The sequence below is a fragment of the Labrus bergylta genome, chromosome 19, assembly GCF_963930695.1.
Source record: "Labrus bergylta chromosome 19, fLabBer1.1, whole genome shotgun sequence".
Classification (NCBI taxonomy): domain Eukaryota; kingdom Metazoa; phylum Chordata; class Actinopteri; order Labriformes; family Labridae; genus Labrus; species Labrus bergylta.
In genome coordinates, this window is record NC_089213.1 from 495,755 (window position 1) to 521,706 (window position 25,952).

The window sequence follows — 25,952 nt, forward strand, 5'->3', positions numbered from 1 at the left end:
ATATTCATTTAGATTAATTTAGATTATATTCATTTAGATTATATTCATTTAGATTATATTCATTTAGATTATATTCATTTAGATTATATTCATGTAGATTAGATTCATTTAGATTATATTCATGTAGATTAGATTCATTTAGATTATATTCATTTAGATTATATTCATTTAGATTAGATTCATTTAGATTAGATTCATGTAGATTAGATTCATTTAGATTATATTCATTTAGATTATATTCATTTAGATTAGATTCATTTCGATTGGATTATATTCATTCAGATTATATTCATTTAGATTAGATTAGATTCATTTAGATTAGATTCATTTAGATTATATTCATTCAGATTAGATTCATTCAGATTAGATTCATTTAGATTATATTCATTTAGATTATATTCATTTAGATTAGATTCATTTAGATTATATTCATTTATATTATATTATATTCATTTAGATTAGATTCATTTAGATTAGATTCATTTAGATTCATTTAGATTATATTCATTTAGATTATATTCATTTAGATTATATTCATTTAGATTAGATTCATGTAGATTAGATTCATTTAGATTATATTCATGTAGATTAGATTCATTTAGATTATATTCATTTAGATTATATTCATGTAGATTATATTCATTTAGATTATATTCATGTAGATTATATTCATTTAGATTAGATTCATTTAGATTAGATTCATTTAGATTATATTCATGTAGATTATATTCATGTAGATTATATTCATGTAGATTATATTCATTTAGATTATATTCATTTAGATTATATTCATGTAGATTATATTCATGTAGATTATATTCATTTAGATTATATTCATTTAGATTATATTCATTCAGATTAGATTCATTTAGATTAGATTCATTTAGATTAGATTCATTTAGATTAGATTATATTCATTTAGATTATATTCATTTAGATTAGATTCATTTAGATTAGATTATATTCATTCAGATTATATTCATTCAGATTAGATTCATTTAGATTATATTCATTTAGATTAGATTCATTTAGATTAGATTATATTCATTTAGATTATATTCATTTAGATTATATTCATTTAGATTAGATTAGATTCATTTAGATTATATTCATTTAGATTATATTCATTCAGATTATATTCATTTAGATTATATTCATTTAGATTAGATTCATTTAGATTAGATTATATTCATTTAGATTATATTCATTTAGATTAGATTCATTTAGATTATATTCATTCAGATTATATTCATTCAGATTAGATTCATTTAGATTATATTCATTTAGATTAGATTCATTTAGATTAGATTATATTCATTTAGATTATATTCATTTAGATTATATTCATTCAGATTAGATTCATTTAGATTATATTCATTTAGATTAGATTCATTTAGATTAGATTAGATTCATTTAGATTAGATTCATTTAGATGAATGTGATGACGGTGTGTCTGTCTCATAATAAACTCTTTAAATGAATGACTTTCTGCTCAGTGTCGCTCAGACTAAAGAAGTCATTTAAAGATTTAATCTCAGCCTCTGAGAAGTTGTGATGGACTTGTTTGACTTTTTATTGACATTTAACAGATTCAAACATTTATTGATTGATTTAAAAAAAGCCGTTACATCATCAATAATAACAAGAATAATGAGTTAACGCTCTAAATATGTGGTATGAAACATATTGGATTGTATGAACTGGACCGTACTGATGTTCAGGTTCCATCCCAGATTCTACATGTGAATTATAAATCTAGATTAAATGAGATGAATGAAACTTGAACAGTGTTTGTACGCCATGATTCACTCATCAGGCTGAACAGTTCAGTCCATTCATTGATGAGATGATCCACAGAAAATGAAGGGACAATCATTTTGATCATGGACTCATTATTTCAGTCTCTTGAATCCAAAAGGTCCAAAATGTTTTTTCCAGTTTGTCAAATATGACAATTAGCTGCTTTGATCAGTTTGATGTGATTGTAAATGAAACAGCGTTCAGTGTTATTCTGGAGCTGTTTGAAAAGTTCACCTTATTCTTTGTTGACGTTTCAAAAGAAGTGGTTGGTTCATGAATCAATCCAAATAATGTGATCATGAATCTTTATTCTGAGCTCTTCATAAAAAGTCCAAGTACACATTAGATGAGATGATCTCCACTGTTCTGACCTCAGTGTTGGCTCGTCCTCTCAGGCAGCATCAAACAAACATCTGCAGCTGGAAACAGCTGTTGTTAGTGTTGAATGATTGACAGATGGATGAAGCAATCAGGACGCACAGACTGTCTCCCAGTCTCCATACTGGTCCTGGTGGTCTCTGCCTTATTGTGAGCAGCTGTAGTAACACACTGCTGAACTCTGTGAGGGCCGAGCAGGAGGAGTCTACAGACTGATCCTGGACTGAGACTCTCCTTCAGAGGAAACTTGGAGAACAGCTCGGGACAGTCGAGTGTGTGGTTTCTCACAGGACGAGCGAAATGTTGGACTGATCCACAGAGAGTCCACGTTCAGTCCAGGACCAGTTTAATCTGAGTCTGCTAGTCAGGACTACAACTCAGAGAGAGAGAGAGACTCAGTGTGTCTCTGATGTAATAATAAAGGATTTAAACTATACCTCTCTCTCTCTCTATCTCTCTCTCTCTCTCTCTCTCTCCCTCTCTTTCTCTCTGTCTCTCTCTCTCTCTCTCTTTCTCTGTCTCTCTCTCTCTCTCTCCCTCTCTCTCTCTCTCTCTGTCTCTCTTTCTCTCTCTCTCTGTCTCTCTCTCTCTATACCTCTCTGTCTCTCTCTCTCTCTCTCTCTCTGTGTCCCTCTCTCTCTCTCTCTCCCTCTCTCTGTATCTCTCTCTCTCTCTCTATACCTCTCTCTCTCTCTCTCTGTGTCTCTCTCTCTCTATCTCTCTCTCTCTCTCTGTCTCTCTCTCTGTCTCTGTCTCTCTCTCTCTATACCTCTCTCTCTCTCTCTCTCCCTCTGTCTCTCTCTCTCTCTCTCCCTCTGTCTCTCTCTCTCTCTCTCCCTCTGTCTCTCTCTCTCCCTCTGTCTCTCCCTCTCCCTCTCTCTCTCTCTCTCTGTCTCTCTCCCTCTCTCTCTCTCTCTCTCTCAGGTGTTCACATTTACCAGAAGATGTCAGGCTGTGAGTGGGATGATGAGACTGGAGATGTTAATGGTTATGATCAGCATGGTTATGATGGAGAAGACTTCATAGTTCTGGACACGAAGACATGGACGTGGGTCGCTCCACAACAACAGGCTGTCGTCACCAAACAGAAGTGGGATAAAGACAAAACTGAGTTAGAGTATCTTAAGAACTACTTCAACAAGGAGTGCGTTGACTGGCTGAAGAAGTTTGTGAACTATGGGAGGAGCTCTCTGATGAGAACAGGTAGGATCAAATGACCTGATGGAGTTGAATTCTGACAATGTTCATCTTCTTCTTTTCTTGTTTATCTTGTAATTGAACAATAAATATTTCACACATGTTTCTATCACACATGCTCTGTCTTCATCTTTAAGCTTCCCCTTACCTTTCCCTTCATGTTAGATCTCTTTCTCTCTGCTGCTCATCGCTCTCTCTCAAAGTTTCTCTGTGTTTTTATTGTACTTTCTCTCTCTCCTCTTCTTCTTCTTCATCAATCCATCTGAACCCCCCTCACCTCTCTTCTTCTGTTTCTTCCCCTCTGACCCTCTCTTCTTTGAATTATACTTTAATAAGGTTGATTTTCATTGTTGACTCACTGGATTTTAAAGTCCCTTTTTTTCCCAGTACATTTAAAAAGTGTCATCAAACATGAGTTGTAACAGTATTTAAGAGTAAATCCTGATAAAGAAACTCTAATCTGTCTTCCTGTTTGTCCTCCAGACCTCCCCACAGTGTCTCTCCTCCAGAAGACTCCCTCCTCTCGGGTCACCTGCCACGCTACAGGTTTCTACCCCAACAGAGCCATGATGTTCTGGAGGAAAGATGGAGAGGAGCTTCACGAGGACGTGGACAAGGGAGAGATCCTCCCCAACCACGACGGCTCCTTCCAGATCAGCGCTGACCTTCAACTGCCCTCTGATGACTGGGGGAAGTACGACTGTGTGTTTCAGCTCTCTGGTGTGAAGGAGGACATCGTCACCAAACTGGACAAACGAGAGATCAAGACCAACTACGGTAAGACCTCGATGAGAAGTGATGAAAGAGAGGATTTGACTGTAACAGTCGTGTGATGGAGGGAAAGTTTACTTGTGACTTTTTCTTTCTTTCAAACTCTTCAAATTGTAAAAGTATTCAGAAAAAGAGTTTAAAGGTTTGGATCAGGATGAAACAAACACAGAGATCTTTAAAGAGATTATTAATGGACAGAATCGTTTTGTTTTTTACCGTCTGTCCGCTCGTTACCACAGTGCAGCCGCATTAAGCTTTAAATTACTTTAAATCAATAATATTGAGAAAAAAGGGTTTGAATGTAATCGTTAGCGGTTACCATTGTGCCACAATCAAACATGGAAATAAAAGACATAAAGGTGAAGGGAAAAAACAACTACATGTAGAAAATGAATCAAAGGTACAGTGATGAAGACGAGCTAACTGACAGAAGGAGAAACTTTGTCTTTAATGAACCTTTAACCTGTTTGATCACAGGTTGTGTGACTGTGTGTTGTTTGTGTTCAACAGTGAATCCCATCTACATGATCATTGTCATCATCGCTGTTGTTCTCCTTCTTGTAACCATCGTCTGTGTGGCTGGATTCTGCCTGTATAAGAAGAGAAATGGTGAGAGAGCAAAGTGGAAACATTCATGATGGTTTCAGAGTCGGATGTGTGCTAACATTGTGTTTCTGATCTTACAGCGGTAAACGACCCGGCTGTGGAGCAAATGATGCTTCCAAATCAAAATACCTAAAAGACAAAGAGAGGACCCTGAACCCAGTGAGTTACATGAAATAAGCCTTTAATTCAGGATATAGTCATTGTTCTGGTGGTGTGTGTGGTAAGTCAGGAAGACACTGCATGTAAACATTACTTCTGCTGCTGCGTCACCTGGACAGAGGCGGTAACCACAGCTACAGGCAGAGAGAAAAGAGAGTCACAGGTGAATGGGGAAGAGGAATCAGGAATCAGAGGGAGACACACAGTTTTTAAACCATGTGTGTGTGTGTGTGTGAACGTGTTTTTGAGTCCTGTCATGTTTATTATCATGTTTTCATATACGAGCTTATTCTTTTCTTTTTGGTTGTTACAGTAATTCTTTAAATCTGATTATAAAACTGCATAAAGGAGATCGTTTCTTTGTTATTGTAAAAAAGTTGATGACTCATTTTAGTGAAAAAGTGTATTTGAAGTGAAGGGAGATGATTTAAAGAAAGGTGCTTCAATGATGAAATCACCGTGACCTTTGACCTTGATGTTAAAACCTGGATTTGTGGATAAATTCTGTAAAAAAAGTGATGATAAATATTATTTTAATGTCATGTTTTCTCTTTCTTCTGTCTTTTTCTCTAAAGGTTTACGGGTACGTTCTGCACTGAAACAAGGAGCAGACCGACACGCTCTCCTCAGAATTCATTGGCTCTCATCGTATCAGACATGAAGTGATCAGAGTTGGGAATTTAAATTTAAATCTTTGAAATACAAAGAAAATGAGTTTGAAAAAGAGTTGACAAATACTTTACAAATCTTCTTTAGGGTTGTTTGGTGACGTTAGTTTCAAATATAAAAAGCTTTTCTGCTGATAAAAGACGCTTAAATACATTTAAATGAAAACTTGATGATTTATTTTTTGTCACCTGGAGAGAAGAGAATCAGAAGATGAATCTATGACGGCATCACGCCACTCTTCATGTGTTGAAGAAAGATTTGTGTGTTGATCTAAAATCCATCATAGTTGGATTTTTCTACTTCTGGTGTTCAGAGCTTTGTGCTAAAACAAATGTTGGTGATAAATACGTTAATAAAGACGCACACACACACACACACACACACACACACACACACACACACACACACACACACAATACAAACATTTTGTTTTCCAGTTGTGTAAATAGTTTCGCTTATTTTATTTTTTTTAGATTTCTTTTTGGGCTTTTGGTACCTTTACTGTAGAGATAGGACAGAGGATAGAGTCTGAAATCAGGGAGAGAGAGAGAGCGGGGAATGACGTGCAGGAAAGGAGCCACAGGTCGGATTTGAACCTGGTCCGCCCGCTTGTAGGACCATAGCCTCCATTCACCAGCTCCTCAGTACTGTTTATTTCTGCATAAGTAATGAAGTGTGTTGATTTAAACGAGGCTCAAGAGATTTATAATGTTTGTGTTTTAAGGTTTTTCATTAGTAATCAGGACTATGTTGTTTTTTCTTCTGTGATATTTATTTTTAAATTAAGTTTAAATGCTTCAGCTGATGAAAAGAAAAGTTGTTAGATATTTGTCTACTGATCAGAATAATTGAATGATTTATGTTAAGTTGTAAACCAATCAAAATGTAGAATCAATGCTCATAATCAGTTATTATGCCGGGTGATGTAAACATTACAAATTTGATTTTGTGTTTCAATAAAGCCTTTAAAAATTCCAAATGTGTGTCTTCTTGTGATTTCACATATTGTCTGAATACATTCTGTTGTTAAAATGTACTTTCTCTGTCCAACATTAAAACGTTTTGGTCTCTTATATTCGACCACCTATCAAAGCTTTTAACATAAAAATCACTCCTGATCCTCTACTCGCTTTCTTTGGAGCGGTTGTTGTGAATCCGGCTTTGTTAATTAAATCACATTATCCTTCTGCAGTGGAAGTCAGAGACTAGTCCTCTATTCCAACAGTGGCTCAGAGATCTGGGGAGTGTACTTCTTATTAAGAGATCAGAGATCATGTTTTCCTGAAAATCTGACATCTCGTATTTGATAAAGGGGACAGACACCCGGGAAAAGCTCAAAGTTTAGAGGGCTCACACTCTTGAACATATATAGACTTGATGAGTGAATGTTTCTCATCCTTTTAGCTGGTGTCCTTGGCTCTGTTTTAACCTTTGTGTTGATGTTTGTCTCTTTTTGTTTTTCTTGGTCTATGCTCCTCTCCCATAAGCTCCTCTTGTATTGAACCCTGTATACACTACTCTCCCAAAATGAGGACCTGTGGGGATGCACAGGTGATGGGATTAGTTGTCTTTTATTTTCCCTTCAATTAAAACACATTTTGAAGAACAAGAACTTGCTTTCTTATTGAATAAGAAGAGGTACTCTAAGAAAAGATGTGAGAACTGTCATGTAAACTTTGCAGACTCCACTTTCCTCTTGTACTGCATGTATTGAACTGGTTTTCTCCTGAGCAAACCTGTTGCACTGAAGTCTGCCTAGCAACAAGGGACATGTGACTGTAAACTCTCCTGCTCTGTTGCTCCTCTAAATAAACTTTTATTTTGCTATGTAGTATATTTTAATCACTTTAAAAATACCTTTTAGTATCAACATATTATAAATAGATCCACTCACTTTAATATATAAACATGTTAACAGAGCTGTGATACCTGCAATGTAAAAATGTAAAGGTCTTACATTCAACTGCAAAATTCTGTCATTAAAAGTTCAAAGTAAGTAAATGAACTCGGACTCATAGTTTTATAAAAGGAAATTAACGTTGACAAACCTGATTCAACTCAAGGACACCAGAACCTGTGGAGCCGAGTTCTGCATGGCAACAGATGACATCACAGCTCCTGTTACTACAGTGTGTTTAAAATATCTTATTTTATGATGCATTGTCAGCCTGGGCGTAATTTAAGGCTGTTAATGAATCATCCATAAAATACAGAAGAGTCATATGCACCCAAACTGTGTTTATTTCTTATTTAAATAAGTACATAAGCGTGATAAAGTAACACTCACAGACTGTAAATATTACGCTAACGCCCTCTCAAAGGAAATCAAAATCTCACCTCACAGGTTCAGGGCTGATTTGAGCCAGTTGAAAAGTCAGTAAATTATATCTGCTCCATCATGTATTTCTGTGCTCTACATTTCAACACCTCGATTTCTGGATTTACCTTTTACTTAAAATGTTTTGACACTTTTATTTTTTCTGTACTTTATAGTTGTGATAAAACAATGATAGATTCATGGAAACTGTTATTCTATGTATGTAAACACATCAACTACAAGTCAAAATATTGAATTGGCCTGGTTTGTTTAAACTGAGAGATTTAGTTTTTGTTTCGTACTGCCTCTCTCTCATGGCTCGGGTTCCCGACAGTTTATACCATAAAGCAACAAAATGGATCAGCTCAGCTTTATAATCAGTACATGAAGAAAAGTGTTTGGGTTAGTTCAAAATGAAAGCTTCTGCAATCGTACACCAATCAAAGTGCAGGGATCAGAGTAAAACTTCTTTCTTTTCCAAATGATTCCTCCTAGTGATGAACACATCATTCTGGTGATTAAGAGCTTACAGGAAATCTAAAAACACTGATCAGGGCCACACCAATAAATCTAACTGATGAACTCAGCCATCACATATGTGAAAAGGAACAGCCCAAACAAAGCATTCAAAAAATGCACCTAAATGTTGTCAACACGGGGAGTAGTTGGCAACCTGAAAAAGTCAGCAAACACACACACATCACTTATTTATTCACTGGATATGATGCACTATGGCTCCCAAAAATATACTTATTTATTAGCTATGCGCATTAAAGAACACGTTTCTTCATCAGGTGCTGTACAAAACCATGGAGTCCCACTCGTGGGCTGGACTTCAAAGTAAAGCAAATGAGATTGAGCAGGTGAGTAAAAGTAGTTGGTAACCTGACATGTAGTTGAGCATGCTGCAGCAAACAAAGGGAGTGAGCGTGGCGTGCTGCAGACAGGTGAGGCCTGATAGGTTAAAGGCAGAAAAAAGACTGAAAGAGGAAATGAGATCTTCAATAATAAACGACAGAGCAGTAGTTTGAGAAACTGTTTTTATTCAGAGCTTTGTGTTGTGATGTCTGGTAAGCACAGATGACTTCACTGAACCACACGTTTGGAGAGCAACAGTACTGACATGCACAGCACCAAGAAAACATCACATAAAGAAATGAACTAAAGAGAGATCAGAACAGTCTGAACCTGTGAAGTTCAGGTTGATATGTAAGGAAAGAAATGCTCTGGCTGACATTTCATTGATACAGAATCAGACAAAGTAGAGTCTAAATCAGATTTCATTTAGGAACAAAAGGCATCGTTTGTGAATGTGCAGACTGCTGATGTTGCTCTTTGTTAAAGGGGTCAAACTCAGAACATTCCCTTCTTGTAGCGATGGATCAACTCTGACACGTCCTCCTTACACACCTTTATCCAGCCGTCCTCCTGCATGTGGTACACTACACAAACACACAGATACACACAGTTAGAACACATATTGACATAAATGCAGCAGATCTCAAACTTTTCTGTTATATGACATTTCTTTTTGGGGGTCTTGAGCTGCATGTGTGAACGCTAACAGCTGAATTTTTCACTTCAGTTTTACCTGAAATTTTTCCTCTCAACCCCCTAGTAAAATGTTAATGTCCTGCAACTGGTGCATGACCATAGACTGTCTGAACAAAACCAGTGCGATCTCTGTGCACGTAATGAAACCGCTTCACTTCGTTTTATGATTTGATCTTTTTTTTTTAGATTTATTTCTTGGCTTTTTGTGCCTTTATTGGAGAGATAGGACAGTGGATAGAGTCTGAAATCAGAGAGTCTGAGAGAGAGAGAGAGAGAGAGAGGCATGCAGGAAGAGAGCCACAGGTCAGATTTAAACCTGCAGCCTGCATGGAGGACTATGGCCTCCACACACTAACCACTGCGCCACCAGCGCTCCCTGCATTGATCTTTTTATGGCATGCCTTGCCTCCAGAGACCTTGTCCTGTGTGATAACATGAATGAGCAGGATTTATCCTCTGGGAACAATGAAAGGACGTACAAAATGTCATGACTTACCCTAAATTGTAGACAAAAAACTGATAAATCTGATTTCTGATGAACAGTTTGGGCCTGAAACGTCACGCGGACGATGACGGCGTTTTAAATCTTGCGCCATCAGCTCCCGTCCAATCACTCACATGCACTCACCTGATCACTGAAAACCATTAATGATCCTAAAGAGGGTAACCTGATCTGAGTATGATTAAGAGTTCATTCATATGTTGATGAAGGAGGATCATTTTTCATACAGTAGCTACACAGTTTTCAGAACATGTTATCCTTCTTGTGGTGTTTTCTGTAAGACACTAAAAGTTTAAGGTGCAAAACCACCATCAGACCCCCTCCCCTTCCCCCTGGACTCTCAGTTCTGACCCCATGTCCTCTCCTCAGGGTCCCACAGGAAAACCAGGTCTGCCAGGAATGCCTGGAGCTGATGGCCCTCCTGTAAGTTTATCTCTTCTGTCTTTATTTTGAATTAACATAAATCTGCGTTAAGTTGAATCCATCATCGCTTCCTGAGGCTTGAACTTTTTCTCTCTTCTCAGGGTCACCCAGGAAAGGAGGGGCCTTCTGGCACCAAAGGAAACCAGGTAGGTGTCCATCATAAATAGCTGCATTACACCACGACACTTCCATTTAACAAAGTCAATTCACCAATTAAATACAACTTCAGAGAAACATGTGACTTCTATTTTATTGAAAGATATTGAATATTTATAGTTAATCTGTTGAATTGGGAACATTGAGCATGTCGTTGTAGCTGTGCCTGTAAGACGTTACCGTGTGGTGTTTATTGTGTTACAACTTGGACTTCTTTCATTGACCTTCTCCAGGGTCCAAACGGTCCTCAGGGATCTATCGGCTATCCTGGTCCTCGTGGCGTCAAACACAACTCTAACAGTGTATTGATTATGAATTGTTTTGACTCCAGGGAGGTCAAGGTATCCGTGGACTGAAGGGCCACAAGGGAGAGAAGGTAAGAAGTTCATTACAGTAAAATATACACAATACAATATATCACTCACTCAGAGGTATCCTCTCATCATTTACAATCAAGTCATTTAAATATGTTGTTTGTTCACTTTCAAAAGCAGCGTGTTGAAGACGTGTTGGGTCTTTCATGACAATACTTTGACATGTTTTGTTTGGTTTTGTTTGCTTGTGTTTTTAGGGAGAAGACGGTTTCCCTGGAATAAAGGGAGATTTCGGTTCAAAGGGAGAGAGGGTAAGATCGATAGACGGACTAACTGGTTGGTTGATCAGTTCTTTAACAGCATGATTATTGGATGAATGAAAGGGTGGGAGTTCTATAATTACTCATGACCATTTCATAAAGTTATGACTCCAGATATTGAATATTCTGTGATTTATTCTGATGGATTTGTCTCCCGCTCACAGGGAGAGTTTGGAGTCTCAGGGCCCAGAGGAGAGGATGGTCCAGAGGGGCCAAAGGGTCGTGTTGGACCCCCTGGTGAGCTCGGGCCACTTGGATTGGTCGGAGAGAAGGTAAAAGCTGTTTAATCACGGCAAAGTTTTTTTGATTGGCAATTTTTGGAATGTGAGATAGGTTAGTGAAATGTAGCATTAATTATTAATTTTCCTTTTAAAGCTAAATTTAATTTAAAATAGATTTCATATTTTCATATTTCAACATTTCCCACAAATAAATGGAGATACTTCCAATTTCCTTAAAATGAGGTAATGCGTTGGGCAGAAAATAAGACTTTGCTGCCCTCTTGTGGTTTAATATGTGTCTGCTGTTTAGTGAAACATATTTATGAATACCATGTACAGTTTTTTAATCATATTACAAATACATTTGGATGAAACATTTCCGTTTATTTTTATTTTGTTATTCCTTTTTATACTTTAGAAGTTGCTGCACATAAATATGCATTTCTCTAAACATTTTTGAAACCTGTTTTGTTAAATTGAAATGACTTCATCACACCTGATGATCAACTTTATCTCATCAGATTCATAATAATATATTGTTTCATGTGATTATACTACATTTCTTGTAAAATCAGTTTGTGTGAAAGTTTTGAATTGTTTATTCAGAATTACAGATGTTGTGACCATCGAGATGAAGATGATTATTTAATGATGTCATCATGTGATTGCAGGGTAAACTTGGTGTGCCTGGACTTCCTGGATATCCTGGAAGACTAGGACCAAAGGTAAGAGAAACAAACACTGCATCTTTCATCCCTAGCCACTCATGAAACATGACTTTTGATTTCACATTAATATTGATGGGGACAGACAGTGCTGATGTTAATGTTGATTTGTTTTTTTAGGGATCTCTTGGATTCCCAGGATTCCCTGGGTCAAATGGCGAGAAGGGAACAAGGGTAATGTGATGACTCTTTGAGAGATTTTGTTCGAACTATGATTGTAAAAGTGACAAAGGGACGTTAATAATATCGATGTTGACATTATGAAAGCTGATTTATGATCTCTACACACATTAGATAGACTGGTGCTCTATGTAGAGTCCTGTAGAGGAAAGTAGAATCCTGAAGTCAGTGTTAGACAGTGATGTGAAGATCATTTCTGTTTGACTCAACTGTTTGTTTCTTTGTTTGTTTGTTTGTTTTTTCAGGGTCTTAGCGGCAAAGCAGGGCCCAGAGGACAAAGAGGACCCACGGTACTATTTCACTTTTATGCACTTATTCTAACAGTTAATCACTTTGTAAATTCTTATTGTGATAAAGGGACTTAACACAGGGCTGAAAAGCAGAGTTTCACTTCCCTCTCTGAAGTTTAAGAAAGGATACAGAAGTACGAGAAGAGAAGCTTATTTCACCTCTGACTACACCCGTCACAGCATCACAGCTGTCTGTAGATAGTCTCTGTCAGAAATGTTCTCTGCTGCACCTGTAACAACACCCAGTAGTGAAGTCACAGGGTCTCGTAGAATACCGGTACATCACTGCAGCAAATTACTATTTCAGCACCAATTTCATTCTGGGGAGACAAGTGGATAAAGAGGAGAATATCTATTGAACTAATTACTTAATGATATAATATGATCTGGCTTGACAAAGATTTTTGGCGCTTGGACTCTATGGGGGGGATTTGACTGGATTGAGTGGCAGCAGGATAAATCCCCCCGTGGAGTCTGGACAGATCAGATGGTTGATTAATTGATGGATTCTGTGAATGAAGGAACAGAGAGGGGAATCATATTTAAATAGAGAGTGGAAAGATTATAACCACCATGCTATTGGATAGATGAGACCAGCTGATGAGACAGCTGATTTCCCAATAACGACCCCAGACAATGAGAGCAGGGTGCAGAGTAAGGGAACAAAATAAAGTCTCTCTGACTGAATGTACACTAGAGATTTATTTAATCAATTCAAAATTGATTGAACATCAGTTTAATCGTAGATAGCATGACATTTACAACATGTTAGTCATTCATTATACTTTCTGTTTGTTCTCATCAGGGCCCCAGAGGGCAGAGAGGACCGAGGGGCTCCACTGGGAAATCAGGAGCAAAGGTTTGTCTTCACAGTAACTTTGTCTAGATTGACCTGAAACATTCTGTCAAACTGTTTTGATGAATATTAATATTGTTGAAAATCAGTCTCGTTCATTTAAATTATTTCACAATGTGAGGATATCCCTCAACAGTTCAAATATGATTTAAAAGTCTTTTTTTACTGTATTGTTGTTCTTAGGGAACATCAGGAAGTGACGGCCCTTCTGGTCCACTTGGAGAGGAGGGTGGAAACCGTGTTCTGCTGCGTAGCACTTTATCAGAGCAAACATTTTAACCTCTGCCTCATTTTGCCAAACTGACCGGTGCTATTTGGTTTCCTTTTTATGATCTTAATATTTGATATGTTGTTGCCTCACCAGGGATTGCCCGGGCCTCAGGGAGCCAACGGTTTCCCAGGACCAAAAGGACCTCCTGTAAGAACACATTTCATCGACTTTTATAAAGACGTGGTATCACACAAGATATCTGTAGTTCTTCCAACGTGGTCTTTGGTTTGATGTCCCCTCTTTCCTGCTGTCTTCTCTTGAGACAAAGAGTTATTTAATATTTGATGGCTGACGGATGTTTCCTTGCAGGGACCCCCAGGAAAGGACGGGCTGCCTGGACACCCTGGGCAGAGAGGAGAAGTTGTAAGTTAGTTTTTTCCCACTTCCACATTTGGTTCAGTATCTCAACTACATGAACTAAATATTAAAGTGTGGTAACACCAACAAGAAGCAAAACAGTAGATAATGATGGAGCCGGGCCAGGCTGGAGGCGGAGCCAAAAGCAAACTTAGTGTTCATCTCTGCATGCTCCAGGAGGGCTGTAGAAAAGATGCCCAGGTTTATTTATACATGCAGCCCCTAAGATATCATGTCAGTGATCAGTTTGTTCTCAATGCAAACCACACACACCTTAAAGGGGCATTTCCACTTGATGTCTGCAACGTTGAAGAAAGCCCTGTGCTGAAACACGGCTGCTGCTGCTCTAACCAGATAAACTTACTTTGAAGGACTTTTAGTGTGCTGACTTTTTTGTCTCTTAAACCGACACATAAAGATGGAAAACAGATACATGACTTCTGTAGTTTATGTTTCTACTGATTTCCATGTTGACAATGTGGTGGGATGGATTAATATACCATATAAGCCAGGCATATTAAAAGCCACACATTTATAATAGAATTTACTGACATGAATAGAAAAAGCCACTAATCCCAGGATTCACTCACAGATTATAAATAGGTTGAATATTATCTGTACTATAGTGTTTGAATCAGTATTTCTTCATTGTTTCTTTCTAGATGGTAACTTGAAGAATCGCTGTGACCTTTAAATATTTGTTCACATGTTGCAGGGGGTTAAAGGTTCAATGACTTGTAAATGTTTATTGAAATGAATTTCTCTCCTCCAGGGTTTCCAAGGTAAAATGGGTCCACCTGGGCCTCCTGGAGTTGTTGGACCTCAGGTAAGTTTTCCATCATGGTGCAGAATTTTCCAGAATTTTTAGGATAACATCAATTTTCATAATAATGTCATTTGACTTTTGTTCTTTAATATCGGACCTCCACCCTTTCTTATCTTCTGTGACCTGTATTTCCACTTTGCTCTCCCACATCCAGGGGATGAGCGTGGCCACCCTGGACCCCCAGGTCCACCTGGAGAGCAGGGACTTTCTGGTCCCTCAGGAAAGGAAGGTACCAAAGGAGACCCTGGACCCCCCGGAGGGCCTGGGAAAGATGGGCCACCAGGACTGAGAGGCTTCCCTGGAGAGAGAGGACTTCCTGGAACCCCTGTGAGCATGACCAATAGAAACATTGAGGGCAGATTTTCCAGTTATACAAACTATTATGTCTTTGTTGGATCACCTGTATAAAAGTGAATTGGTTAAAATTGTCTCACAGAAATGGAGATTGATCAAACACTTTGTGTCCCTTCTTCTAGGGAGGTGGAGGACTGAAGGGAAGTGAAGGACCTGCTGGACCCCCTGGACCTGCTGTAAGTTTAAACTCAAACTTTTACCATTTATAGGAGAAAACATTACTGTGCTATCTGACTAGCTAACTAGTTTAAGTTTGTCGTAAAGGGATACAGGAACAGAAGTTACTTTACGTCAATCAGTCCATGATCTGTGTTCCTTTTGTTCTGTAGTTCATGACTTTGATACTAAACTTAATGTAATATCTAATAATGGGATGTGTTAATAAAATAGTTTTAGTTTGTTCATAACGGTACATCCCAACACCTGCTGCAGTCAGTACTGTCTTCATGATATTGTGTTTTTCCAGGGATCTCCTGGTGAGAGGGGTCTAGCTGGTACTGCTGGACCTGTTGGACCTCCTGGCAGACCAGGCCCTCAGGGGCCTCCTGGACCTTCTGGAGAGAAGGGAGTTCCTGTGAGTATTCTGGAAATGTTCATCCATTGAGCAGTTTGACATTTTGTATGTGTTTTCAATCCAGCCAAAGGAAAGTGATTGACTGTTGATCTTCCTCTTTGTTCTTCTTCTCTTATTAAGGGTGAAAAAGGCCCTATTGGCCCAGCAGGTCGTGATGGAGTGCAGGGTCCTGTGGGTCTGCCTGGCCCTGCTGGATCACCTGGAGTACCAGGAGAGGACGGAGACAAGGCCAGTAACTCTAAAAAAACACCTGTGACCTTCTTAATCCATACCTGCCAACACTCCCGAGTGTGTCCTGTAGTTCAAGGCCATCTCCCGGCCTCCTCCTGTTCTGTTATATCTCACGGGAAAATCCCGGCCCTACAATCTTAGTCTGAATAATCCATATTTCGCTTACATTCATTTTTTATATGTGTCCTAAGATACCAAAGTTGCAAGATCATCTATTAGTCATGATAAACACAAACAATCCACATCTACATAAGAAATGTCGACCGCAGAGCTGGACTGAATCATTTCGTTTTATTATCGTGAGTCGTCTGGATAAGTGTGCAAAGCAGCTTTTAATAAAGAGCAACAGAGGAGGTTACCCTTCTTTCACCAACCTTCATAACTTTAGGACACACAGAGGCAAGGAACGTCTTAACGTCCCATCTTAAAGGAAGAATGTCACATTTTCATTATGTGACGACTTTATTGACTTGATTAACGCACACCTCCGATCACCCCCACCCTCTTGTATTTTTAACCTTAATGTAGGCAGCTATGTCTTCATCGTTTTTGTGTCTTGTTTAGATAAATTGGCTGATTGAGGTGTGAGTTCTCCATGCTTTAATCAGACATGATGAGTCTTTATTTTGAAACTTGTATTTTCTGTAACGGGATATTTCTGTGTCTACAGGGTGAAGTTGGAGAGCATGGTCAGAAGGGCGCCAAGGGAGGTAAAGGAGAACATGTAAGTGACTAACATCAAGCCCAAAATGTATTTCTGATCGACAACATTCCTGAACAATGTAGTTTCTTGTTTATTCTTTCCTCTGTTTTGATGTTATGCTTACTGCCTGTGGGCTTGTTGTGTGTTTGTTGGTAGGGTCCTCCTGGTCCACCCGGGCCAATGGGTCCTGTTGGTCAGCCTGGACCTGCTGTAAGTACCACCCTGAACTCTTTAAAGACAAAATCGGGTTTGTTGAACTTGTAACTGATGTTTAACTTTCATGTTGATGCATGTAGTGTTATTTGAGTTTGGGGGGGATATGGTGGATGTCACTGCGACACTCTCAGATCTTTAATCTGTTCTGAACAAACGGGTAAACAATTCATACATATTCATACATCAGAACAACTAAGTTAAAACATGAAATGTTTAATGAATATAATGATAAGATTGATGTTTTTTTTCCCGGTGAACTTATTGATTTATCTAAATGTTTGTGTCTTTCATTTTCTTCTTCTATGGTGCAGGGTGCTGATGGAGAGCTTGGAGCCAGGGGCCAGCAGGGACCTTTTGGATCCAAAGGTGACGAAGGTACCAGAGGATTCCCAGGAGCCCCAGGACCCATCGGACTGCAGGTCAAATACAAACAACAATATACACTACAGCTACAGAATCACTGAAATCCTTAATCACTTCTTACTTTAGACTTTCATGTAATCGCCCCGTGAACAGAGGCTATCGTCCTCCAAGCAGACGGCCTGGTTTCCACTCTGACCTCGCTCTAATCCCTGTTTCTGACTTTATTCTCTGTCCTATCAGTAAAGACATAAAGCCCAAAAAATAAACTCAAAGAAAACATATATATCAGGCTTGAATTTTGAGTTGTAATCTTTAGCTAAGTTATTAATCTAAACAAATTCTTTGTGTAACTTTTACTCCTTTTCTGCAGGGATTGCCAGGAACTTCAGGTGAGAAGGGAGAGACTGGAGATGTTGGACCCCTGGTGAGTTTCATTACTCTATGACTTCAGTGCTTTTTTTAAATTCAGTTACTTGTTTTGTCACCATGAAATCATAAATCTTGATTAAAACCTGAGCCTCTTTACTTTTCCAGGGTCCACCTGGACCTCCAGGCCCCCGTGGCCCTGCTGGACCCAACGGTGCTGACGTGAGTGTTTACAGACTTTATCTTTTTAAATGAAAACGTTTTCTGCGTTGGTAACATTACAGAGAGCTGATGTAGAGCCGAGTTATCTTATAAAAACTGTACAAAACCCCCCCACACTTAATGTTTTGTTTGTTAGGCAGATAATGTGAAAGGTTTGTATCTGACCTCAGATAGTTTCAATTGAATTCAAACTTCATTACAGACTCAAGGTCCTCTTATAAAATATTGTTAATGTAATTGAACAAGTAACTGTTACATAAACTGGTCAAACAAATGTAAACTATCTCTAATCTATTAGCAGATAATATTTATTTGGATGTGAATTCATCAATCTTATTTTCTGATTTTTTTGCATATTGTTCAGGGTCCTCAAGGTCCTCCTGGTGGTTTGGGTAACCCTGGCCCTCTTGGAGAGAAGGTGAGGGGTGTTTCACTGGCATGAAAGCAATATTTCTGAGTTTTAAACTTTCCTTAAAAAAAGGTTTAATTTGGATCTAAATGAAAACGATTCCTTCCACAGGGAGAGCCCGGTGAGGGAGGACCACCTGGAGTTGGAGGAGAGCCAGGAAAGAAGGTGAGTGTCGGACTCTTACAGCTCAGGGTAGGAGATAAGGAGGCTGTGGCTCCGCTGACAGGATGATCTTTCCTACTGCGATTCACATTAGCTCACCATGACTTCACTGAAAATGTACGAGGGTGCTGGCAGGAAAAAGTCTGAGTGAAAAACTGTTTGCCTTCACACATGCAACTCAGTCTGAACATTTCAGGGAAGTTTTCAGAGATTTGTACAAGTGTGAAAGAGTCCTGTGCTCCTGTTGTCAGGGTCCTCGTGGAGAGCGCGGAGAGAAGGGAGAATCTGGACAACCTGGAACTGCTGGACCTGCTGGGGGCCGAGGACGACCTGGAGACGACGGACCCAAAGGAAATCCTGTATGACACTCAAACACACAATGACATTTCAACACAGATCATTGTAGTTTACACTGTAAACAAAGCGAGTGGTTTTATGTGTTAATGATTAGTTCTCCTCATTAATACATTCAGATGTCATTTTCATCTGTCACTTAATCAGTCTGTTTTTGTCTCCTTCAGGGTCCTGTTGGTTTCCCAGGGGATCCTGGTCCCCCTGGTGAGGTTGGACCCAGAGTGAGTATCATTTAAAAAATATATATATGACTTTTGATTATACACCAAAAAGTTTCTGTTGAATGAAACTGTAACATACACATTGTCTTGTGCTTTAGCTAAACTTAACAACAATAAGAAAGAACACTAACCCTGATCTGTGTTATTTCAGGGCCAAGATGGTGCAAAGGGAGAGAGAGGAGAAGATGGCGAACAAGGAGAATCTGTACGTTGAAAGATCAATCAATGCAGATATGAAAGAAGTGTGTAGATGAAATGTTTCAGGGTCTTAAGTCTGCGCTCTGCCCTCTCCTGTTACAGGGCTCCCCTGGACCCCCTGGTGAGAACGGCTCTACCGGCCCTCCAGGAAAGAGGGTAAGCCCATCGTCCTCCTTTGAGAAGAACCTTCTTCTGAGTGTTTCAATAAGAGCAGAACTGTGACAGTCATGAATACATTACTCCATTCTGATTATCTATTTAAACAAAGTCTGCTAAAGCATAGCTTGTGCTTTGAGGTGGGGGAAAGGGGTTTTCAAATGTTGTTTCTTTAAACCTGACTCACTAGCTCAGTCTCTGTTGTATACGTTGTTGATTAGAAGAACATGTGTGGCAGCAGCGCTACAGTAATAAAACATTTCCACATAATAATCCTGAACATGTCTAGAAGATCTCAGGCAGACTGCTCCTGAAAACATGTTTTATAATCTGCATTTGTTGAAGCTGTGTTACATGTTTCACCTGCCAGGGTCCTGCTGGAACGAGAGGACCAGAGGGACGTCAGGGAGAGAAGGAACCAAGGTGAGTTTAGAGCTTTATAGTGTATTCTCACTCCCTGTGGTTCTGTATGAAAAATGTAAATTGGTGATAGTTTGCTTTAATGATCCTGTTATAAATCTCTACTTTGATCTCGTTTTGTGAAATGATATTTAAGTTTAATTTATTATGTTGTTGTGTTGCTGTGCTGCTTTATTAATACTGTGACAGTACTAAAAACATGTTTTATTATAATTCTCATCATCATTGTTTACAGGGAGAAACAGGTGCTGTTGGACCCCCAGGAAAAACTGGACCTGTTGGTCCCCAGGGTGTACCAGGAAAACCAGGAACAGAGGGTCTCCGAGGACTTCCAGGCTCAGTGGTCAGTAAAGATTGTGATAGTGACTGCATGGTGTGTTGGCTGGCCATGTCCTCCTAACTGTGTTTCTAAATATGTTTCAGGGTGAGCAAGGATCTCCTGGACCTTCTGGACAGAAAGGACCACCTGGACCTCTCGTAAGATAACAATGCCTTTTATTTCCTTTTCTATTTGCACTCTGCACTCTCACAGTGCGTTCAGTAAAGAGAAGTTGATCAAACAGATGTCCGTTCTCCAGCTGCTGTTTCTTTCAAACCTCTAACTTTGTCTCTTATCTCTCCTTTTGTCTCACCAACAACCTCACCGCTGTTTCCTCCTCTCCTCTTCTTTCTCTCCTTCTCCTCTTGCAGGGACCTCCTGGTTTGCCTGGCCTGCGTGGAGAACCCGGTTCCAAGGGAGAGAAAGGACACCCAGGTCTTATCGGTCTCATTGGCCCCCCAGGAGAGCAGGGAGAGAAGGGAGACAGAGGTATGCCTGGCCCTCATGGAACCTCCGGACCAAAAGGAGAGTCTGTAAGTCGCACTTCTTTTAAAACCTTCAGAAAAGCAGCTCAACAAAATGATAAACCTCTTTTACATCGCCTGTTAAAGATGGGAATGTTATCTCCTATTTACCCTTCACAAAGAAATCACAGAGCCACAGTTTTTGTGAAGTAGTTCTACTGGTGTGCTGGAGATAGAGACAGAGGTGTGTGTGTGTGTGTGTGTGTGTGTGTGTGTGTATGAATGTTAAAGCTGTTTGTTTACATGTTGTCCCTCCTGCTGCATCACCGTAATGCAACGTAAAACTCCACACTGGGACACCAATATTACGCTGTTGCAGGTGAAATGTAAAAGCACAGAGGCTAAGTGACAGTGGAGTTTCTTACAGCATTGCAGTGGAAACTGTTGAATTTCATTATAATAAACATGTTTGTAAACTATTGTCATGTTGAACATGTCTCCGGTTTTGTTTCAGGGAATGGCTGGAGGAACTGGACCCCTCGGCCCTGCTGGTCCCGCTGGTCTGCCAGTGAGTAGTCCTGTTTGTCTTGTGAACATGCTATCTCTCTTTGTTCTTCCACTTCACTTAGTTCCCCAGATTTAATAAAGTACCAATGCAATGCAGCAAAACACTACGCATGTCATGGTCACCAAACTAAAGGCTCACCTCGTTTACAGGGTCCTCAAGGTGTTAAAGGAGCCAAGGGTTCTTCTGTGAGTATTCTTCAACAGCGTTTGTACCTCACAAACACAATGAGACTGTTCCTGACTCCTACATCAAATCTGATCTGATTCTGTATTTGCTCTTAAATCTTTCCCCTCTCTGCTGCGTTTAGGGAGGATCTGGTCCTAAGGGAGAAAAGGGAGTACAAGGACCTCCTGGACCTCCTGTAAGTACTCATGCACTCTTTGTGAAAAGAAAGACAATTACATTCTAATCTGCTCAGTATGGATGTAACGATTCACTCAACTCAAGATATGATCAAATCATCATATTGGGTTCAGGATAGGATTTCATCCCGACTTTCTAAATATTATAAGCAGCAGCTGCTATCTACAGCGACCATCAGAGGTAACTAATCCCATTCACACACACCGACGACCAAGCAGTGGGAGCAATTTGGGATTAAGTGTCTTGCCCAAGGACACGTCAGACATGTGGATGCAGGATGTAGTGATTGAACCCCTGAGCTTCTGGTTGAGAGACGACGACTCTACCACTGAGCCACAGCCCCACAAATCCAACATTTAAAAAAATACATGTATAACACAAAAGAGAAAATCTTTTGAAATAGCAGATTTGCAGCCTGTTTTTCTGTCATTGATGCACAGAAAGCTTTTAAAAGACTCAGAATGTTTTTCACTTTGTGACACCTGATGTACATACTGAATAGTAGTATGTAGAGGCGGTTTTGAAAACAGACACATTATCCACATCTTCACTTGCTTAGTATCTTTGATTGTATACTGAGGTATCGTTACATCTCTACTGCTCAGTGATTTCACCTCGTTACAGTTTCTAAGTTGATTTATTGAGATGTAAACTTGCTTCCAAGGGCCCACCAGGTGAGGTCATCCAGCCCCTGCCCATCCAGAGGAGCCCCAAGTCCAAGCGCTCCATCGACGCCAGCCAGCTGCTCCCAGAGAGCGACTCAGACATGCCTGCATCCGACGCCACTGGCACTGAGTTCCTGATGGGCAGTGAAGGCATGGAGGAGATCTTTGGCTCTCTCAACTCACTGCGACAGGAGATTGAGACCATGCGATTCCCACTGGGTACCCAGGACAGCCCTGCTCGCACCTGCCAAGACCTGCACCTCAGCCAGCCAGACCTCGAAGACGGTAAGGGAGTCAACCCACAAGCCTGCTCAGCGTAATAATCCCTGCATCAGGTTTTGATAATGTTCTTTGTGTGGTGATCATCGTCAAGTCAACATGAAGCTGATCAACATATATGAAAGAGAGAGAGTGGGGACTGACATGAGAGAAAGGAGCCACAGGTCGGAATCAAACCTCTGACCTCCTCGCCCAACCAGCGCCCCATTCCTAAGAGTTCTAACATTTACATTTTACTTTCTCTGCCCCCCATGCAGGAGAGTACTGGATTGACCCCAACCAGGGCTGCTCCAGGGATGCCTTCAAGGTTTTCTGTAATTTCACTAATGGAGCAGAGACATGCCTGTATCCCAGCATCAATACGGTCAGTATATCACAAACACTTTAAAATCTCCTCATTATCCTTTAAAATAAAAGACATGTTAGTCTCTGAGTGCAACTTTAAAAACATTGAACTGATGTGGGAACATTCGATGTTGGTGAAGATTTGAAGACTCTGATTGCTCCCTTTCTAAAAACTCTTTGCATCCTCACATTGTGGTTTTTGTACATTAATAATCAAACTAAGAAAATCTCAGCATGAATAAAGTTCACAAACACTTGAACAAGGTTGATGTTAAATTTTATTTTACCAACAAAACCTGTTTGTTTTATTTGTTAAATAATAAAAACATCAACATCTTCAACTTAACATGTGATGTGGTTATTATGTTTTCAGGTAAAGATGAGCTCCTGGGACAAAGAGACTCCAGGATCCTGGTACAGTCAGTTCTCCACTGGCAGCAAGGACCGTAACCTTCTGTGACCTTCTGTGACCTTTAAGATTATAGTTTCATTCTTACCTTAACTTCCTCTGATCCTCTTAATGACCTCCTCTTCCTCATCCTCTACCAGTTCTCCTATGTGGACTCTAATGGCGAGCCTGTGGGCGTGGTCCAGCTCGGCTTCCTGCGTCTCCTGAGCATCCAGGCCCGCCAGATCCTCACCTACCACTGCCATCGCTCGGTGGCCTGGGCCGACCGAAGCGCCAAGAACAGCTACAACAGAGCGCTGCACTTCCAGGGCGCCAACGAGGAGGATCTGAGCTACGAGACCAACCCTTACATCAAGGCCTTGGTGGACGGCTGCTCTGTGAGTTAACACACATAAACCAAACCTCCCTGCTACACCTAAAGGATACATCTGTGGAAACGACCTTCTAAATGTTTGACCTGTCTAATCATGGACATTTAAAAATCAAGCAGCCTAATCTAAAGTGCATCAGTGATGAGTTTCTATATTTCTCTAGTTCTGATGCAGTTACATAACGTGAACATAAAAACACTTTTACAAGAGTAGACCTCATTCTTCACAATCTTACCACCCTAAAGAAAATGCTTCCTGTTTCTGAAACGTGTCTCTCTCTCCGTCTCTGTCTGCAGTATCGTAAGGGCTTCGATAGGACAGTGCTGGAAATCAACACGCCACAAGTGGAGCATCTTCCTCTGCGGGATATTAAGGTGTCAGACTTTGGGGAGAGCAACCAGCAGTTTGGCTTTGAAGTGGGACCTGTCTGTTTCCAAGGCTAAAAACACACACATCCTGAGCGGAACAACACTACAAACACTCACACACATGCACTTAGAGACACATTGATATAAAAACACATACATGCCCAGTAATTTGTAAATTAACTTGTAAATGATATGAAAACACACACACATACACACACTGAGATACACAGATGCGGTTGTGGGACAAACAAGCGCTCACACTCAAGTACGTGCCTGGGAAACTCAACATCGTCCCAACCAATAATGGACGTCAAAAATAAGTCAAGAGGAGAGAAATAAAAACTCGCAGAGAGGAGATCATCGTTTGGGCGCACCACAGCAAGAAAGGAAGAAAGAAGCCAGGAGAGAGTGTTTCTGAAGAATGAAACAGTGTTGTTTTACCAGCAGCCAAAGAGGCCGGCCTGAGACAGAGAACAAGCCGGCGACATCTGAAGCCCCTTGTCTCCGATCCCCCTCTCACTCCTCTCTCCTCCCCACGGTCTCCCCCTTTTTTTATCCACTCATCCCACTTGCTCTACCTCCTGCTTCCTCCTTCTAAAAAAAAAGGGTCACACTCGGACTTTATCTGCATTTCTTTAATCTCACGTTCACACTGCGGGCAACATGGTTGACAGTCACTCTTTTCAGACTGAAGAGCGGTGCAACATATGAGGCTGAATGCATCCGTACGGTTTGAAAAGTTAGTTTCGGTTCACAGCTTTGGTGTTAAATGCTTCAGTCAGTTGAGAATTGAATGTTTTGAATCAACTTTCTTCTCTAAGCCAGAACTCCCACTCATGAACCTAAAAGAAACCTGCAGGCGCCAAACTTTGGAAGTAAAATGACGGCCAGTCAACAGAAATCAAGCCTTAATTTATTCTCGTCTTAATGTTTTGCTTCTTCTTTAATTAAGCACAAAGAAAATATTAAATTTAACCAACAACTAGGTTTTCAGGAAAGCAGAATTTCAAACTTGGATACAATAATAGTAAAAAGTATATAATAATACGGTGTGTCATAACAACCTAAACCCAAACGATATCTGGTCTTATATCACATAAAACTGTCTTTCCTGATTCATCAATTATTATCTTGCCAAGCAGTTTAATTCTTCTTCTTTGTTATTGAGCTCAGACATTTCAAAACTCTGGCTGAAGGTGCCATCCCAGGCCTGCCTGTGCCCCGTTACACTGCCTGATCCCAGAGGCCTGGACTTCCCGTCTGTACCTTTAAACTCCCAGCTCAGCTCCAGAGAGAGGGGGGCAAAACCGGACGCCTCACACTGAACGATCAAAGTCTGGCCGGGAACAGTGAGGGGCAGAGGCGAGGGGTAGATGGAGAGGGTCGGAGGTTCTGGGTAGAAGTCGAATACAGCGGATTAAAGACAATGAAAGACGAGTATTGATCATAATCTTCTTCCTTGTGCATCAAAAGCGGATTCTTAAGTTTGTTTCAGAGCTGTGTGATAATAAAAAACAGGCTGTGACAGAATGCCACATGGACACATTCATGACACACACTGATTTGTTTTTACATAAAGACTTAAAGGGATAGTTCAGCTTTTTTAGGCCCTAACATTCAGTGGAGGTCTACACAGTCAACTTGCTTCTTAAGTTTTAGTTTATTTCAGAACAACAAAAATACAAGGGCAGAGGGAAATAAGTCCATTCTGTCCAGAGGAAGCGAGACAGAAGGCTATGGCAGCCTGGCTTATGCCCTTCCACTCAGGTGAAGCCCATCTGCAATCAGCAGGTAGGTGGGCGGGTCTCCCAACGACCAGCAGGCATGCCACCACCAACCACCAGATGACGCCAAACCCTGAAACACAAAACAACAGCAGTACCAGGCCAAACACCATGGCCAGGGCCGTCACAGGACGGCTGTGGTGGAGGGCTCCAGTGTGATATATTTTCATGGGGAC

The 25,952-nt window shown here is 40.1% G+C and overlaps 5 protein-coding genes across 5 annotated transcripts in view; all 5 read left to right on the plus strand.

Annotated features, from left to right (window-relative positions):
* Positions 1-6,559, plus strand: part of LOC109975840 (major histocompatibility complex class I-related gene protein-like) — a 36,993-nt gene extending 30,434 nt beyond the window's left edge. The window contains exons 4-8 of the mRNA XM_065948103.1: positions 3,103-3,381; positions 3,859-4,152; positions 4,657-4,755; positions 4,833-4,911; positions 5,487-6,559. Of these exons, the coding sequence (XP_065804175.1) occupies positions 3,103-3,381; positions 3,859-4,152; positions 4,657-4,755; positions 4,833-4,885 (725 nt within the window). The 3' untranslated portion in view covers positions 4,886-4,911; positions 5,487-6,559. The remainder of the gene's footprint in view (positions 1-3,102; positions 3,382-3,858; positions 4,153-4,656; positions 4,756-4,832; positions 4,912-5,486) is intronic.
* The window catches only part of LOC114919753 (major histocompatibility complex class I-related gene protein-like), a 78,273-nt gene that overhangs the window by 30,458 nt on the left and 21,863 nt on the right, over positions 1-25,952 (plus strand). The gene's annotated exons all lie outside the window — the stretch shown is intronic.
* Positions 8,707-25,952, plus strand: part of LOC110004705 (collagen alpha-2(XI) chain-like) — a 105,304-nt gene continuing 88,058 nt past the window's right edge. Inside the window, exons 1-29 of the mRNA XM_065948393.1 lie at positions 8,707-8,760; positions 10,323-10,376; positions 10,478-10,522; positions 10,864-10,908; positions 11,104-11,157; positions 11,331-11,438; positions 12,059-12,112; positions 12,233-12,286; positions 12,538-12,582; positions 13,388-13,441; positions 13,622-13,678; positions 13,803-13,856; positions 14,019-14,072; positions 14,839-14,896; positions 15,047-15,219; positions 15,369-15,422; positions 15,713-15,820; positions 15,941-16,048; positions 16,722-16,775; positions 16,911-16,964; positions 17,282-17,389; positions 17,704-17,757; positions 17,868-17,921; positions 18,286-18,339; positions 18,442-18,495; positions 18,744-18,851; positions 19,014-19,067; positions 19,219-19,272; positions 19,368-19,421. Of these exons, the coding sequence (XP_065804465.1) occupies positions 8,707-8,760; positions 10,323-10,376; positions 10,478-10,522; positions 10,864-10,908; positions 11,104-11,157; positions 11,331-11,438; positions 12,059-12,112; positions 12,233-12,286; positions 12,538-12,582; positions 13,388-13,441; positions 13,622-13,678; positions 13,803-13,856; positions 14,019-14,072; positions 14,839-14,896; positions 15,047-15,219; positions 15,369-15,422; positions 15,713-15,820; positions 15,941-16,048; positions 16,722-16,775; positions 16,911-16,964; positions 17,282-17,389; positions 17,704-17,757; positions 17,868-17,921; positions 18,286-18,339; positions 18,442-18,495; positions 18,744-18,851; positions 19,014-19,067; positions 19,219-19,272; positions 19,368-19,421 (1,935 nt within the window). The remainder of the gene's footprint in view (positions 8,761-10,322; positions 10,377-10,477; positions 10,523-10,863; positions 10,909-11,103; positions 11,158-11,330; positions 11,439-12,058; positions 12,113-12,232; positions 12,287-12,537; positions 12,583-13,387; positions 13,442-13,621; positions 13,679-13,802; positions 13,857-14,018; positions 14,073-14,838; positions 14,897-15,046; positions 15,220-15,368; positions 15,423-15,712; positions 15,821-15,940; positions 16,049-16,721; positions 16,776-16,910; positions 16,965-17,281; positions 17,390-17,703; positions 17,758-17,867; positions 17,922-18,285; positions 18,340-18,441; positions 18,496-18,743; positions 18,852-19,013; positions 19,068-19,218; positions 19,273-19,367; positions 19,422-25,952) is intronic.
* LOC109975687 (collagen alpha-1(V) chain-like) lies at positions 19,776-23,368 on the plus strand. The gene is made up of 10 exons (XM_065948071.1): positions 19,776-19,844; positions 20,077-20,184; positions 20,265-20,318; positions 20,532-20,693; positions 21,139-21,192; positions 21,342-21,377; positions 21,500-21,553; positions 22,220-22,505; positions 22,757-22,863; positions 23,218-23,368. Exons 1-10 carry the CDS (start codon positions 19,776-19,778, stop codon positions 23,302-23,304), a joined length of 1,017 nt encoding a protein of 338 aa, XP_065804143.1. The 3' UTR covers positions 23,305-23,368.
* On the plus strand, positions 23,352-24,466 carry LOC110005853 (collagen alpha-1(V) chain-like; the record flags this gene model as incomplete). The annotated part of the gene is made up of 2 exons (XM_029275491.2): positions 23,352-23,630; positions 23,921-24,466. Coding segments are annotated over 2 exons (426 nt in total), but the record flags the coding sequence as incomplete, so codon positions are not given.